This window comes from Rhincodon typus, chromosome 33, assembly GCF_021869965.1.
Source record: "Rhincodon typus isolate 14 chromosome 33, sRhiTyp1.1, whole genome shotgun sequence".
NCBI lineage: Eukaryota > Metazoa > Chordata > Chondrichthyes > Orectolobiformes > Rhincodontidae > Rhincodon > Rhincodon typus.
This window is the reverse complement of record NC_063364.1, coordinates 17,138,388-17,156,576: the sequence shown is the minus strand read 5'-3', so window position 1 is coordinate 17,156,576 and position 18,189 is coordinate 17,138,388. Positions and strand designations below refer to the sequence as shown.

General features: G+C 37.7%; 1 protein-coding gene across 1 annotated transcript; it reads left to right on the top strand.

The window, feature by feature from the left end:
- Positions 1-516: 516 nt before the first annotated feature.
- Positions 517-16,423, top strand: LOC109936046 (centrosomal protein of 152 kDa-like). The gene is made up of 8 exons (XM_048615727.1): positions 517-558; positions 1,291-1,471; positions 3,018-3,197; positions 4,854-4,953; positions 7,880-7,983; positions 10,626-10,782; positions 11,790-11,896; positions 14,633-16,423. Exons 1-8 carry the CDS (start codon positions 517-519, stop codon positions 15,754-15,756), a joined length of 1,995 nt encoding a protein of 664 aa, XP_048471684.1. The 3' UTR covers positions 15,757-16,423.
- The last annotated feature ends 1,766 nt before the right edge of the window (positions 16,424-18,189 follow it).

Genomic DNA, 18,189 nt, shown 5'->3' with positions numbered 1-18,189 from the left:
GTGTGTGTCTATGTTTGGCTTGGGCTACTATGGTTACCTTGTCCCAGCTAAACTGATGGCCTTCATTGTCCAAGTGTACCGATATTAAGGAGAGTTCTTCATGCCGTTTTGCTGCTAGTTTCCTTCCTGTCTGTCCGATGTAATGTTTGTGGTAGCTGTAATACCATGCAACGATTGCCACAAACATTACATCGGACAGACAGGAAGGAAACTAGGCATCAGAAAAAATGGCATGACGAGTTCTCCTTAATATCTGTACACTTGGACAATGAAGGCCATTGGTTTAACTGGGACACGGTAACCATAGTAGCCCAAGTCAAACATTAGACACGCATGGGAATTCCTAGAGGCATGATTCTCCACCCGTGATGCAGTCAACAAACATAGAATTGGACTCCATATACAAATCAAAACCAGAAATGATACTACTCACCATAACGGACTGGACAGTATAAATTCCAAGCGGAGGAGAATAACACTGCTTTATCAGAGGCTCCACTGATGATGTCACCTAGCATGGTGACGAAATGTCTGAACAAGAAAAAGCCAGCTACGCGAGCAAGTCAACAACCTCATCCACAACCTGAGATACAGATCTTTGCCTAAACTTTAATCATGGATAGTAGGAACTTTTCTGAAGGAGGGTCTAGGCCCGAAACGTCAGCCTTCCTGCTCCTCTGATGCTGCTTGGCCTGCTGTGTTCATCCAGCTCTACACATTGTTATCTTTAATCATGGATACTGTGTTTGCATACAAGGACAGTTTTGTGCATGAGCTGGGAAATGAATTTGGGCCAAATAGCTCCTTGTGATAGCTTACACATAGTTGTGTAGCTTCACTAATGAAAGATACCCACTTTTGGAAATGCAGCCCAACATAAATTTGTGCTTCATTGAGGATTGGTTCTGGCAACAAAAGTAATTTTTTTTTAATTTCATGTTTTATTTTAAGATTTACCTTCCAGATTGTTGTAACCTGCATGAAGCTGACTTGGGAGCTCATCCCCACAAAGTGGTCTCTAAGCATTGCATGAACTTAACCCTGGTGTCTTCATATCAATGTATCTGTGAAATGTAATGGCAAACACATCATGCTTGGGAATCAGTCATATTTGTTTAGAGTGCAACTTTTAACAATGGGAGTTTTGGATGCCTTCAACATTTCTGCTTGTATTTATTTACACAGCGGTTTCTGATATCAAGGAACTGTGGTGCTCATAATTATGAATTACAGTTTGAGATATTATTTTGAATGACTTGAAAGATATGCTGTGTGCCTAATTTCTTTCAGGAGGACAAATTGGATTTACAGAATGCATTAAGTGAATGTGAAAGACAACATGAGGAATACAAAGCAGCAAAGGAAGTAGAGCTTAGAAAACTTGAATCATCCGAACTTCAACTTAAACAAGAATTTGAACGTTTACAGAATAAGCTGAGAAGTTTTGCACAACAAAGTGAAGCTAAATATGGTATTTCAGTTACTGTACAAAATAAGTTAAACATTATCACTGATTTAATGCAATAGTGCACAGTTAGAAGTAAAGCCCTCAAAAATTTCTAATCGTTGTGATGGGTTCAAATCGTTAACATTTTAAGTGAAATTTTTGTGGCGTTTTTTCATTGCTTTATAGTTCTATTCAATTCAGAAAATTATAGATGGTAATGAGTTTTCATTAAAAGTTGGCATAAGGTTAATTCTAACTGCCAATTATAGGTGAATAATCAGCAAAAGAATAGAAGTTGAGTTTTCTCTGTTCTGGCAAGAGTTAAGTAAACGAGCTGATGTTCACCAATATTTGAACTGCTCATGATTAGACCATCAAAAATTCACCTTCTAAAGGCATTTTGATTTGAATAATTTTTGAATCATTTCCAATTGAGTTACTAATTATTGAATTTTTTATTTCCTGAAATAAACATTCTTAATAAATTGGTCCTTCAATATTTTGAAATTTCCTTTTTTTCTCAGCTATTATGCATTAAATCTACCATGTGACTGTATTAGCTAAAAAGAAAATAAACCATTAACTTTTACTTTTTTTTTTTTAAAAATCTACTTTTGCCAGATTTTTCATCTGTACAAAATTAGACATCACATTTAACCTACAATTTCAATAAAATATGTAATTGCTTTCCTTTAATCCATATGAGCAGAAAATGTAGAAGAAAATTAGGTAAGTAGTGAAAGCCCCTATCATCATCCACTCAAACTTTAAAGTGGATGCTGCCTGGTTTATTTAGTGTGGAGGTTATACCATTGGTATGCACTGTCTTAAATACTTGTCCTATCATTCCTGGCTCCATTGCTCTATATTCCTATCTTCTCTTCAATAAGTATACACCTTCTGCTATATTCATAATAGATGCAACAAAACAGTTCAAACTGTGGAAAAACTGTAGAATGAGATTTCATCAGAATCAAATTGATGTCACGCATCTGAGTGAACCAAATTTGACTAACTCCCCCCGCCCGCCATCCCCAATAAATACTTTTTAAATCTCCTGCAGCTAATTGGCTGTGTTTGCTTTAGGGAATTGGGTTGGGGAGAGCAGAGGTACGTAAGTTCAGAATGATCATTTGTTTTCCTACACCATCTAAAAATTCCTCCAATAATTCAACAACTGCAAAAATAATTACTCTGTTCCACTTCTCTCCAGGCAAGCTTGATTTGCTTCACATCAGGGAACATTTTTCTTTTCCATGTATCTTGCTGTAAATATTACCTCTTACAATCCCCATAATATTGTGTCTGAAGAGAATTGGACAAATTCTACCACTTCTGGTATAGATCTGTTGCTCCTTCAGCTTAATGTTTAGGGTATACTTGGAGAAAGTAAATTTATAGTAAGCTATCAGTTTTATTGTTACCATTTTTTTTCTTTGTATGATTTCATATATTTCCTTTATATAGAAGATTGGCAAGATTTTGCGGAGATAAAAGTGCTGCAAATGCATTTCATTATATTATAGTATTAAAAGCTCTATCTAATGTAAATTTGAAAATCTGTTTACAGACCTAGTTTCTGGAAAGGAAACCTTAAGTCCTGAATACCAGCCATGTGATGAACAATGCAGACAACAAGCACAGAAATTACAATGGGAATGTCAGCAGCTCCAGAAAAAGCTGGAGAAAGCATGTAGGCAGCTTCAGCAAACTGTTCATGAGCATAGTATTGAAGTACAACATGTCAAAGGTAAGTATTCAACAGTAATTTAAGTGAGACTAGGCTGATACTGATCAGAGGGGGAAGTTGGGTAAAACTTTTTTAAAAATTAGGATGCTGTTGTCTTTCAGCTTGTTTCCCCGTCCTTATCGAGAACAACATCCTTAATCTTTTTATTTAACCAGTGGCACAATTGTTGATTGTCTATCAGGAGTTACTGTTCCACAATCTATTGGTATTTTGCATTAAATTCAATGTAATTTTGTTCTCTGCACACCAGAGATGGTCTAAGTTTTTGTTTCAATGTCAATTTTTGTATTTAGCAATGCCTTTAAACGTGTACTTTTCATGTACTACATGAAAATCTGCTTTGCTTGGTTCTGATTTTAACATTTTCAGCTGTCAGTGGCAATTAGTTTAAAAATAATATCCTGAATACTTCTCATGATCAATAACCCTAACCCTAACCCTAACCCTAACCCTGTTTACAGTCCTAAAACCAAATTTCTGTAAATGCACAACAGATCTTGCAGCATCTGTAGGGAGAGAAATGGAATCAAACTCTCAGTTGATTACCTTCCTTCAGAAGTGGTAAAAGTTAGAATGCAACAGGTATCGAGTAAGTACAGAGGCACAAAAGGTGTGCAGGAGGCAAAACCCAATTAGAAGGTCTGAAATGGGATGGCATAAAATGTATTAGAGATGAAAAGGTTGATGATGCATGGTGAAAGAAATGTTGTTGAGAAAATAAGAAAAGCTAAATGTGAAAAGGAGTATCTTCACACAGTATCCAAAAAGCAGAGATTGTGATCTGGAATTGTTGAGCTGAGTCCTGAAGAGCCCTAAAGTGCCAAATTGATTAGGGATACCTTCAGACTTATTAGTATTTTCTTGCATTTATAGCATTCAAGGCTCTTTGTCTTTTAAGAAAGCAAAGGTGTGGCTGGGAACAAGCTCCAAGTGTGAAGTGAGGAAGAGGTCATCTGATTAAAATGGCTGTTTACTAGTGATGTAAGAAGTACTGATTCACATGGAAATAAGGAATCTCATGCTTTTGTTTGGGAATCGCATTTTCGTGACTTCTGGCATGTTTAGGAAGTTGTTACTGATGTGTTATGAGCGTTTCATTTTTTTTAATGTTAATAAATGTTCAATGTCTATTGCACAAAATTTTGGGGAATAGAATCACCCAGACTTTAGAACTGAAATAAACTAAAACATTGGCTAGACTAAAATATTTGATAATACTTTTCTATGCAAATTGAGGGGTTAACAATGGGTGTAATTTAGGATGAGAGTAATCTTACATCAACTTGAATATTCACAATTTGGTGAACTTTCATCTACTTATTTAGGTTAACTAGTGTGTTTTTGAGATGTGGATGGGGGATTCTGTTACTTAAGCAGTTGCACCCTTTGTTAGCTAAATAATGATCAAACCACTATTTAAAAGTGTCTGAAATGTGAATTCTGTTCAGCAATTTGATACACGGTTATATGCAAGCAAATGCTGTATAATGTGATTTTCTGAAGCAAGCCAAATTGTTTGTCCTTAAGTAATTGAACTATAGTGAACATTCCACTTTATTAATTTAGAGAAGGCTTTGGTTCACAAAAGCAAAAAATGCCTTGATCACATTATCTAATAATAATGAATTTTCAAATATTTCTATTGCTGTTTTTCAGAGGAACATCAAAGAACCATAAATATTTTGCAAAATGAGAATGACTATCTTGTGAGAAGACTTAAAGAAAGTGAATCAACTGACAGTAAAACAAATTCTTGGTATGTTCATACTATATAGTCCAATAATCGAGAACTTTGTAGTGCATGTCCCTTTTTATTTTGTTTTCTTTTAGTAATTAAATGATGTTATAAGTTGACATATTGTTGATCTTCAGTGAAGTTTGACATCCTGCATATGAATTCCCAGGAGACACTTCTAATAGTTAACATCACAAGAGCCATATTGTACTTGAATCTTGCCTTGGCTCTTTTTTTCTTTCATAGATCATAGAATCCCTGTAGTGTGGAAACGGGCCCTTTGGCCCAACAAGTCCACACCGACTCTCGGAGCATCCCACCCAGACCGATCCTGCATAATCCACCTAATCTACACATCCCTGAACAGTACAAGCAATTTAGCATTGCCAGTCCACCAAACCCGCACATCTTTGGACTGTGGGAGGAAACTGGAGCACCTGGAGGAAACCCATGCAGACACTGAGAGAATGTGCAAACTTCACACAGACAGTCATCTGAGGGTAGAATCGAATCCGAGTTCATGGCTCTGTGAGGCAGCAGTGCTAACCACTGAGCCACCATGTCGCTCCTTCATTGCAGTTCTTAAATTCCTATTTGCTTTAGTGGATTTTGCTTTTCGGTTCTTAATATTTCTGTGCTTTTGGCATCAATATGTTCTGGAACAGAATATTTTGGAATTTTCTTCTGCAGTTGTTTAGGTTAGATCAGAACTTTCTTGTGTTGGGTCTTCCACAGTTACACATTTGCCTCGAAATATTGATTTGGAATCAAGACCTGGTATAATTAAACAACTTCTCAAAGTATCTGAAGCACTTGAAGGGAGCCTGAGTCTGCAAGATTGTGGTCCTGAGTTTCCCAACGTACATTCCTTTAGCACAACCCCCTACTTGGACTGTTGAACTGCAGAATTATACCTACTATTTACACCATATATTGGGAAGAAACTTTTACGTAACCTCACCTTTGGTGATTTATTCAGGTTGACATATTGCAGATTTGTACACAGGTCCTGTGCTATACAGAGAGCTTGTGTTGTGGTTCTGTGTTTGCACAAACCTGCCAATCTCACATCAGCTGTAGTTCACAGGATGTAGTGTTATGACACTGGTTTGACTTGCTATCTCTATCAGCCTCACGATGACAGGAAATTAAAACATTCAATGACCCTCAACATTTCTCAATTGTTCCTAGCCAGGCTGTACAAATAACAGATCTTGGACAGCAAGTTTATACCTCAAACAAAAATTAACAATTTATTATTCTTAATGTAACAATACTGTAACATAAACAACAAGGCAATCTAATTAATATCTACGATATAAGCCCAATCATTTTTTCTAATAAACCCCCATGCTCGTACCAACAGACAGATGTACAGACACAGTTAAAGGATAAATTCTAAAAAAATAAAGAAATTGTAATTTACCAGTTTGATAACTTTTCAAGAATGCTAAAGTCACCAGTCAATGCAGACAGTTTCCGCAGACCTCTGAAGATTTCTACTTATCGCTGATTGGGATTCTTTTTTCAGAACTTTCAACTAATCAGTAACTGGAGAATAACTAGAGAGAGAGTGCAAAATCCAAAAACAGCACCAGTCTGGAAGCCTCCTGAACAACTGCCTCCTGCCCAAAACCTTATCTACTAGTTCACTCTTGGCTTTTCTTTCTTTTTCACCATTTTCTGTGATTGGCTGGCCAGTGCCAGTTTTCAATTGATTGACCAATTTGACATCCAACTAGCTACCAGTCCTCAGCAAAACACATCGCTGTGCTGAATCATCTGCAGTGTTCTTAGAGTAGTAATTAATTTGCAATATCTTTCCAGGCCACTCCCAAAACCAAACATCTATCTTTTTGTGCTTTTTTTAAAAACAAACTACTGTTCAAAGTTTAATTTTCAACTTAGTTCCAAAAAAATGTGTAAGAGGATAAAAAGTGTGATGGTCTCAACGTTAGTTTCTGTTTATTTGAATTCTGTTGCAGGAGTCCTCTTTCTAGACAGACAGATTTGTTGTATGGTTTCAGTAACACTTGTTACAGGAGCTGTACTCTTTCTTGCTGCGCACCAGAAGATGAACTATGAAATGGTGCTGGTCACTTCTTGTATGTCCTAGTCATATGTCATTAGCATATTCCCTCTTAACGTAATATCAGCACATTGAATCTATTTTTCTTGCACTTAAATCTTTGTCTGGAGCATTGCTGAAATAAGTAGAGCACAGTTTTATGTTGCAGATCTCTTTCTATTTCCAAGATGAGGATATGGCGGCTGAACTTATTCTAATGAACCAACTACTCAAGTAACAGAATCCCCAACCACATTTCACAAATGCACACTACCTAGCCTAAATATGTAGATGAAAGTTCATGCATACAGAAACCAAATTATGAATATTAAAGTTGATGTAAGATTGTACACATGCAAATTACACCATTGTTAACACCTACATTTGCATAGAACAGTATTGTCCAAATATATTTTATGCTAGCCAATGCTATGCTTTACTTTTGGTTCTAAAATCTGGGTGATTCTATTCCCACAAAATTTTGTGCAATAGATGATATTGATTTAAGCAATTTGTAGGGAACACCACAAGTCATTCAGATAATGCAAAATTTCTGGACTACTCCTGTGATGGTGCTTCAACAAGCAGCCTCCATATAAATCAATTGATCATCAGGCCAAGTCACAGATCTGATCATTGAACAGAATGTGAAAGATGAGGGAACAGAAAGCACCATTCATTCAGTAGTCTACCCTAGGCAAGTAAATATTGAGCATCAAAAGTAGTTAGTTTTTGTAGATTAGATAAAGACTAAAATAAATATCAACACTGGAAGCCCTCATAATTATCTGAACATGATCAATTGTTTTAAGATTTTGCTATTTCAAGTAACATAATATGTGCTTACAGCTACCTTTCCAATATTTTTCCCCTTTTTAGTTTACAGGAAAATTGGAACCCTGAGAATTCATGCAAGTTGATCTCTGCAAAAGGGTTAGAAGAAATTCGGTGTCAGTATTTGAGAGCTGTGGACAAAATCCGAGGTGGTTACCATCAGTCTATTTTTGTGCATATCTTCTGTGCAATGCAAGAATTACAAAATGCAAAAATATCAATCTATCCACTTTTCTACCAATCCTGATGTATGTTACAGTAATAGAATAGTTGACTAATTGTAATTAAATGAATTGAAATTTGAATTACATCTATCTTTTTGGTTTATAATTTTAAATAGCTGCTGTGAAAGAACAAGTTTTACTGGCATTTCTCATAGCTGTTTTCAATGCAAGTATTGATCTTAATCAGTTTTTGGCACAACAAACTTCTCTTTAACTTTGCAAACTTATTTGGCGAATACCTACAATGTATTATGCTGGCGTAAGTAGATACCATGCAACAAATTCCCCATTGTACCTTTTTAAAATTAATCAATTAATGGCTCCCTGATGTATTTTGTCGATGTTGATTGGAATTCAGAGAAGGGTATTTTCGAATATATTCACACGCCTGCAATGGTATAATCCTTGAATGCATAATGATTAGTCAGTAAAAATGCCAGCTTTTTAATGTGTTTTACCTCATTGTTCACCAATCATTTGGGGATTGATAAGGGCTCGTTAAAGTCATTATTATATGATTGAATATTACATTCGGAGGGGGAGACCAGTGGGTTCAAGATTCATGTTTTAACCCTAAATAGGGCAGTAATGAACAAAGAATTAGCTAAAGTGAACTGGAAAATTATTGAGAGAGGTCAAGAGAGATGCAGTGGCAGACATTAAAGGGGATATTTCAAATGTTTAAAAAGTATGTTCATTTGAGAAAAAAAAAATTCCAAGGAAAGTAGTTAACAAAAAAGTTAAAGATAGTATCAGATTTGAAGAAAAAGCATATAATTACACAACGGCAGGTGACATCTCAAGATTGGACAGAATGTACAAAACAGCAAAGAATGACAATAAGAGAGAGAAGAACTAAAAGTATGAGAGAAAATTTAAATAGAAATATAAAAAACAGTAAGAGTTTCTATTACAAAAACAAAGTTGCCGTAAAAGCTCAGCAGGTCTGGCAGTATCTGTGAAGAAAAAGTCAGTTAACATTTCGGGTCCGGGTAACGTTAACTCTGACTTTTTCTTCACAGGTGCTGCCAGACCTGCTGAGCTTTTACAGCAACTTTGTTTTTGTTCCTGATTTACAGCATCTGCAGTTCTTTTAGTTTTTATTTAAGAGTTTCTATTAACTTTTCTTTAGAAAACATTAACAAAAAGTGGGCATTAATTGTATAGAAAGTGAGCCTGTGGAATTAGCAATGGAAAATCGAGATGTCAGATGAATTGAACAAGTATTTTGCATCAGTCTTTATAGGGTAGAATTAACAACTCAAAAATAGCTCTAACTCAGGAAACAGAAGGGAGGGAAGAAGGAAAATTATCATCACCCAGAGAAGTGGGTACTGAGCACATTGTTTTACTGCAATTTGACAAGTCCATTGGTCCAGGTGGACTATATCCTATATCTTTAAAAGAAGGGACTTGAGATGCATTGGTTCTAATTTTCCAAAATCTCCTAGATTTGAGGGAGATTTTATTAGAAAGTGGGAACAAGACAGGAAACTACAGGCAAGTTAGTTTCTGTCATAGCTGAAGCTATTATTCTAAAAAAAATCTAAGCAGGGTTTTTAGAAAACTTCAAAAGTAATCATTTGGAGTCAACACGGTTTTGTGAAAAGAAAATCCTGTTTAACCCATTTATTGGCATTCTTTAAAGAAGTAACATGTTCTGTGGATAAGAAGAAACTGATAGAGGTACTGGAATTCAGTTTCCAGAAGGCATTTGGCAAGGTGCCACAACACATGTTATTGCAGAAAGTTAAAACCATGGTGTGGGGATGTGACATTTTGGCATGCATAGAAGATTGGCTGACTAACAGGTAGGCAGAAACAGGTCTTGTTCTGATTGGAAGGATGACAATTGGTGGTATGCCACAGGGAACAATGCTGGGCCACAACATTTTATATTCTATAAATGAATTAGATTAAGGACTGACGGCATCATTGCTAAAATTGCTGATGATACAAAGGTAGATAAGAAGGTGAGTTGAGTTTTCCCATTAGCTTGTGGGACATTGATGTCGCTGACTAGGCTGTGTGGACATGAGGTTACAAAGACAGGTTAAATGAGTGGACAGAGATCTAGCAAATGGAGTATTATAGGCAAGTATGAAATCATCCATTTGGGCAAGAAGAATTAAAAGAGCGTATTAACTGAATGATTAGAGATTGTCGGGTTATGGGAAGAGCAGCGGAGTACTCCCCAGTTATAACTTAACTGACATCATTGCATTGTTTCCTTGAGATTTGCTTTGTGCGCATTGGTTGTCAAATTTATTTGCAGTCCAACAGTGATTGCCATTCAGACCCACGGGAATAGAACTGTGGTTCTGGCATCACACTTAGACTAGACCAGGTAAGAATGGCAGTTTTCTGGCTTCCTGACGGTCATCCAAAGAATCTTAATTCCAGATTTTTATTGAATTCAAATTTCACCATCTACCATGGCAGATTTCAAACCCAGGTACCCAAAATATTACCTGGGTTTCTGGATTAATAGTCCAGTGATAATACCATTTAGTCTGTCGCCTCCCCATTTAGTCCTGTATCTCAAGGACTTTTCTTAATTTGTGCAGGAGACATGATTCGTTATATTCAAGAAAGTAAGAAGCGAGCAGCTGAAATGATTCGTGCAGAGGTATTGAAGGAACGTCAACAAACCGCACGGAAAATGCGGAAATATTACTTGACTTGCCTCCACCAACTCCTAGTAGATGGTGGGAACAATGATGGGTAAAAATCTTTTGTTGCAGCTTCTAAAAGAGCATTATTTACTGTGGTCACCAATGTATTAATGACGTAATTAAGTTGTAAAATGGACATTTGAGACAATGAGGAATAACTTCTGAAAGAAAAAAATGTCCCTTTTGATGCACATGCTCATAAAACTCTTTCGGAAATCAAAGATCAAATAGTATTCCAGTGCATAAGACCAAAACTTTGAGTGGCAGAATTTGACCTTTTTTAAATCTGACATTTTTTTTTTTGGTGTGTATATGAAACCAGAGTCCTGTAATAGTTTCTTTCTTTTTTGAGAGGACAAAGACCAACCAATGCAGACTTCTTACTGATTCTTAACTACGGATCAATATATATCGGGGAAATGTACATTTTGAAGTAATGAGACAGAGGTCAGTGACTGTGGAGAACAATGACCTGGAAGCGCTAACATATTTGAACGTATCATAATTATTTCAGTTCTCTGCATTTGGTCAAGCTCTAATTTTAATTTATTTTGCCTTTTCTCTCCCTGTGCTTTTAACTTCCACTTCTGAGGGCAGCAAAATACATGGGGCCATTTTTCCACAGGGCGGTTCTCTGTACCTCATAGGTGACTTTTCAACTTGAGACTGACATTGCTGAGCTTGACCTTGTTCACTTGTGCAATTGTTTAAAGAGTACACACATGCTTTTTTAGATTGTACTACTTTAATCCAATTTAATTGGTCTATTTCAAAATAAATTCTTAGTTTATTTTTAAGAGTACAGTAATGTGTGTAGGCAAATTGAATACTTGTTATAAAACAGGAGTATTTCTTGGCATTGAACTAATGCTTTAGGCTTCTAATACATGAAGCAAATGTTTATTGATCCCTACACTCCTCACCAATAGCAAATTATGTTTGAAAAGCCCAGACACTGAAGCAGATGGTTGTGATCACTTGGATGTTATTAGTTCAAGAACTAAGTTAATTGTACTGGCAATAGGGATTTACTTAAAATGGTTGTCATTTTTTCAGTGCTGAAAAGAGGATCATGAATGCTGCTAGCAAGTTGGCTGCAATGGCCAAAGCTTTAGAAACTCCTCTTCCAAATCGAAAGCGTGATAAAGCTGAAACCCTGACAGGTCAGTATGATATTTTGGAATATGTATATTCAGATTTTGGGTTTTTTGTTCCTAGTTTAAGGTTGCTTTTGTTGATTGTGTTTAATGTTTTGATTTTATTTGAGAACATAATATTAAAAAGTCAGCTGTATTCGAGAGGTAAAAATGCTTGCTAAACTTCAGTGGTATAGCATGTTTGTCCTTTGATAGTGTGCTAGGAAGTAGTAAGGTTTCTACCACAGATGTTGGCACACACCTCTACCTTTTCGAAGTCCCTCCAAAATTAGAGTTGACTTGTACACCGAGTAGGAAAGTGAATTGTGGGTTTGGGTGGTTGCCATTTTGAAATGTCATTGGCACCTGATGCAAAGAATGGATGTGCATGAAAGAATCAAGCAAATGACACAAACATTTGTCCATTTTAAGATAACACTAAGTAAAATATGCATTTGTGGATTGAAAAATTAAGGCTGACTAGTAGTGCCAGTGTGGCATGTCATGGCTGAAAAGCGGGAATGGGAGGTGTTAGTCTATGTGAAAAAGCAAGATGTTGGGACTGGATAAATAGAATTGACTTGTTTTTCAGGTCAACTTGTATGCTGCAATACCTTCTCATCAGAGAGAGAAAGTTAAGCCGCCCCAAGCCCTACTTACTTGTACTAACAGTCAGCTCAAACTGCACTTTCAGAGACCAAGAAAACTGATAACTTTTCAATATGTTAGGAAGCAATATTCTATAGCTTGGTCTAAAAAGATTGATGTAAATGGGCAGAGGCCTGAACCATACCTACCCACCACCCTCCTCCGCTTGGTTGAGCTTGTCCTCGCCCTCAACAACTTCTTTTAACTCCTCTCATTTTTCTCCGGTCAAAGGGATGACCATTGGTACCCACATGGACCCCAGTTATGCCTGTCCCTTCATGGGGTACGTGGAACATTCTTGTTCTAGTTCTATTCCGGCCCTCATCCACAACTCTTTCTCCGATATATCAATCATATCATCGGTGCTGCTCTCCCCTCTTGTCCGGAATCAGAAAAGTTCATCGATTTCACTTCCAAATTCCATCCTGCCTTCACTTTCACCTGTCTTTGACTGCTCCCTTCTCTTTCTTGAAATCTCTGTTTCCATTTCTGGGGATAGACTGGCCACTAATGTCCACTATAAACCCACCAATGGCACGGTGGCTCACTGGTTAGCACTGCTGCCTCACAGCACCATGGACCCAGGTTCGACTGTCTGTGTGGAGTTTGCACATTCTCCCCGTGTCTGTGTGGATTTCCTCCGGGTGCTCCAGTTTCCTCCTACAGTCCAAAGATGTGCAGGCTAGGTGGATTGCCCATGCTAAATTGCCTGTAGTGTTCAGGGATGTGTAGATTATGTGGGATCCTCTGAGGGTCGGTGTGGACTTGTTGGCCGAAGGGCCTGTTTCCACACTGTAGGGATTCTATGACTCCCACAGCTACCTGGACTATATATCCTCGCACCCTACTTCCTGTAAACACTCCATCCCATTCTCTCAGTTCCTCCGTCTCCGTTGCATATGCTCAGATGACGCCAACTTTGACAAGGGAGCCTCCGAAATGTCTGCCGCCTTCCTCGACCAAGGAATCCCTAGCACCATTGTTGACACGTCTCTCAACCGGGTCCGACCCATCTCCCGCACTTCTGGCCTCGCCCCTTCTCAAAGAACAACACCTCATTTTCTGCTTGGGGACCCTGCAGCCCTCCAGACTCCATATTGAGTTCGATAATTTTAGGGCCTACACTCTCCCATGCCTTAGACCCCTATCCCACACACCAGGCCTTGTTATCACAGCCTGCCATTGCACACTATCCATTGTTAGTCACTAACAGTGCCCATTCACCCTCCTAGCCAGATTGTTATCAATTCCTTTATCCAATTGCTCTTCTCTCTTTTTGGGCTCTATCCTTTTATCCTGTCATTTACTCCCTACCCCATCCCCCTTCCTATGTTCTGCATCTAAACCAACATTTTCCTAGCTGCCGTCAGTTCTGAGGAAGGGTCACCAGACCCAAAATGTTAACTCTGATTTTTTTTCTTCACAGATGCAGCCAGACCTGCTGAGCTTTTCCAGCAATTTCTGTTTATGTTCTTGGTGAATGACTGATGCCTGTTTTGTGCTAGAAATTAAGTATCAATACTGATTCTTCATATTTTGTTGAACTTTTTGCTTATTTCCATCATTTTAAAGAAGTTTTATCCCATTAACTTTGAAGGAAGGCATGTGTTTTTGCTTGCATACCCCACTGGTTAGTACTTTTTACGATTTGTTTAATCTGCTCTTTAATTAGGTGCCGAAGACAGTTGGCTCTGATTTTAAGTCTGCATAAGAATGTGGAAATATTAAAACTTGAGCCCTCTGTGGTGCAAGCCCGCATCTCTTCTAATTTGAATATGTCTGCAGCGTAACAAAAGTAAAGGGCATAGTCCTGCAAAGTGTTTTGGGATGCCCTGTAGTTATGAATGAAACAGCCTAGGTGCATATTGGTTTTGTTTAGCTGAATTATAGCTAATTATTTTCAACATTACTGTGATGTATATAATCAAGAACTGTTGTAACAAAGTTGACAATTTGATATTTATATTTCAGGCACTTAGCTTTCTGTTCTAACTTCATTTGCATCTGGCTTCTACTGTAGCTGATGAAATTTGTTCTTAGTTCTGTCAATTGATCTGTCATTTTGCATGGATGAGTCTTTGTGTACGTGTTTTACTTGCTTTCTTCCATCCAAAGCCTGTCCAAATATGAAAAGTTCAAAACAAACTCCAGTCATTTCTGAGAATGATCAAGAGACCAGTGGATCAATCCATGTGCGGGCAAATCATGTTGAGAAACCATCTTCCAATGAAGACCAGGTCCAGAAATTCAAAAAGCACACAACAGGCACAGTATTTATGCCACGTAATTTGAACAATAATTTATATGGTGCAACTGCAGAGAATGGCATTTCAGATGAAGAATTATCTACAAGTTATAAACAAGTTAACATTCATAAAATTGAAGAAACATCTGATATTTTACAAAAAGACACTGCGTTGTTTTATGAAACAAAAGATGGTCATCAGCTGAATGGTGCAGTGTCAAAATCCGAGTTTCTCAAAACTGCAAATCTTGGACATTTTCAGAATTTGGCCAAGTACCCTTCCCAAATGTGTAACAGCAAAGCCCCCACATTGAACTCTATTGATAGTCATAAGGACAGAACATCTTTGCAAGTGGCATGCAATCAGGATTGTGTCTTGCCTGCAAAATGTTTTATACATAATTCAGAAGTATATGTCTGTTCCAAACCTATGACCAGGGCACCAAATAATGCGCAAGAAACTCCTGAAAGAGATGATGGTGATTTTGTTACCCATCTTGAAGCCATCAGGCCTTGTCAAATGGACACTTTTAATTTTAGGCAAGCTGGAGGAAAAGTATGCCATGTAGAAGATTGTAGCACACCTATAATACGCAACGAGTCCAGCGGCACTTCCAAGCCACAGTCAGCTACAAATGGTGCTCCACAAATGTCACCTTCCATTTCCTCTGTAACTTCTGAACTTAGCTCTCTTTCTAATGGAGAACGTGCTTGCTTTTCAAGTAAAACAATTCCATTTGTGTCAAGAATAGACACCAAACAAATGGAAGATGTTGCAGAAAGCAGTATTTCTGCTATTAACAGGGATCCATTGAGTACAAGGACAAAGCCTCATAAATATATTAAGTGCACTGAGCCTGAACAGGAACTAGCACTGAATGGCTGGACAACAAAGATGAACAAACTTTCCCATCAGAAGTATCTGTCACATTTGATCCCCAATACAGACACTATTCAGCAGGACAGTGGATTTGACAGTCCGTTTTTTCATTAGTCAAAAAGTGCAATGTTACAAACAAATCCTTCATTTTTAAGATACCTTTAATGTCACTGAACTAATTGAGCTCTTTTCATTTATCTGTCGCTGGTATTAAGGATTCATGATTTTGCATAAATTATGCCTGATGTAAAAGGTTTGTAATTTTAAAAGTTGCACATATTTATGTTTCTAAAAACTATTTTTGTACCTCAAACTGATTTGTTTTCCTGTTTGGTTTGTATGTTTAGATGTTTTTTGGGGATAAAATTTTTATTTTGATACAATGCTAATAAAATGTTCTTGGACTTTTTCTTAAGAAAAGATTTGGTTCGGAAGTAGTTTAAATCCTTGAAGCAGTATGTTGGGCCAAGATCTTTCAGATGGTGGACTTGCCTATCCCACTGCCCTAAGTATTTGTAGGGAATGCTTTCTTGTTGATGCTGGCTGCTGCATAGCCATTTAACATTTTAGGCATTTAATAAATGCTATTTCCAACCCTCACTGGTGTGGAAGGTGAGGCCCTGCCTCAGGAAAGCCACCAGCTGATTTGCTTAACTGGGAACTCAGTACCAGTAATTCAATGGCCTGGACTGGGACTACAACCATTCCCCAAATCCTATGGCCTGGGATCTGGAACCAGTTAAGTGGAGTGATCTTGCGGAGAGTCAAGTCCCAAGGATTTGGGGATCTTTAAGTCTGTATGGAGGGAATACCTACTGTGCTTTGAAGACCTGTGGGGAAGGCAACCTTATCGCAATGTACTAGATTGTTGGGGGGGGGGGGGCTTGAATCATTTCACACTTCTGTGTTGTCTATGTGGGAGAGTTTAGGACCAGAGGCATAATCTCCGAGTAAGGGGTGGCCTATTTATGACAGATGAAAAGGAATTTCTTGTTTGAGGGTAATGAATCTGTTGAATTCATTAAAGCAGAGGGCTGTAGAGGTAGGCTTAAGTATATTTGAGAAACTGATTTTTAACCAGTCATGGAATTAAGGCTTAATGGGACAATGGAAGGAAAGTGGAGTTGAGGATTTTCTAATGAGCTGTGATCTCAATGAATGGCAGAGTAGATTCTGTGGGCTGAATGGTCTGCTTCTGCTTCTGCTCCTACAACTTATAGTCCTATGGTACATTGAGCAGCAGTGTTACACCATGGCACCCTCACCTCCCTTTTCTATCAAGGCTTGAGTAAGGTGACTCACTGGACTTTGTTCTATGTTCCTGGACTCCTGCCAACCTGGAAATTAAGGCTGGTGGGAAGTCAGCCTTTCAAGTAATCATTGTCCACTTTTTGGGCCTTAACTGGGGCCAGGAAAGGTCAGCCTAAACTTTGCCCATCCCACTGCAGACTTGCGGACCGGTGGTGGTTTGGTCATCTGGGGCATTTTATGAACCCTGTGACCCACAGCCATTTCAGGGCAGCATAAAATTCAATCCTTAATATTTCTCAAATTGCATACCAAAGTTTTGTTGCCTCTTTAAATTGCTTTGAGGCCTATTTATTCTTCTGATTTGTAAATTGTTCTGTCATGTGGACTTTAAACAGCGCAAGTACTTGGAGTTTTTTTTTAATTTGTTTCTGTTATAAAGCTATTCAAGCATGTAACATCTTATTGCAACTATTTTAGGTTTACAGATTATGCTTTCTGTTTTTTAGGTGCAAAACTGATTTAATACTCTTTCCAAGATTTTTACTTCCATAAAATCCTTTTAAATCTACTACTCAAGGCTAGATTATTTTGTTATGTTAATAGCCCTCCTTTTAAGTTATATTTCTATGCTAATTAGGTTAGCAGTTTTGTGGAAGAGTCTTTTTTTTTTATGAACCCCTTGGAGACTGCTAACTTGTAAAAAGGGATGCATTTCCATGCGACTGACAATCATCAAAGGACATTAATGTCTGTAAAGTCACAAATGTAATATAATCAACATAGAAAAACAGTAGGTGGCTGTATTTGTTGTTTGTTAATGTGAACCCTAACCGTTTCACTGCAAAACTAACTTTCATAACAAGTATCACAAAACGCCTTTGTGTGCCAAACTTGCAGAAATGTAGCACTACAGGATAACTTTCTCCCAGTTCTTCCATAGTTTTGTTATTTACATACAAAATAATTTGAAACAGTAAAAATTGCAGTATTCCATCTATCCCAACACTATCCTTTACACTACTCATTGTAGCCGGACGGGCCACTTAAAATGGCAGAAACAGATAATACACCAAGTATGCTGGTAAATCAAGCCAAGCATTGGCCAAAGTATCTGTGCAAAGATACTGAAATAAACAAGCCGCAGACCCCAGACAGGCAGGCTGCAGCTGCACACAGCACAATACAAAATTGACTAAGCCTATTTACTAGGACAATAGAAAACATGGATCTGTTTCTGGAACAAAGGGACACCTCACACTCTTATCTGGGAAGCCTACCTGACTTAAGTGCCACTGA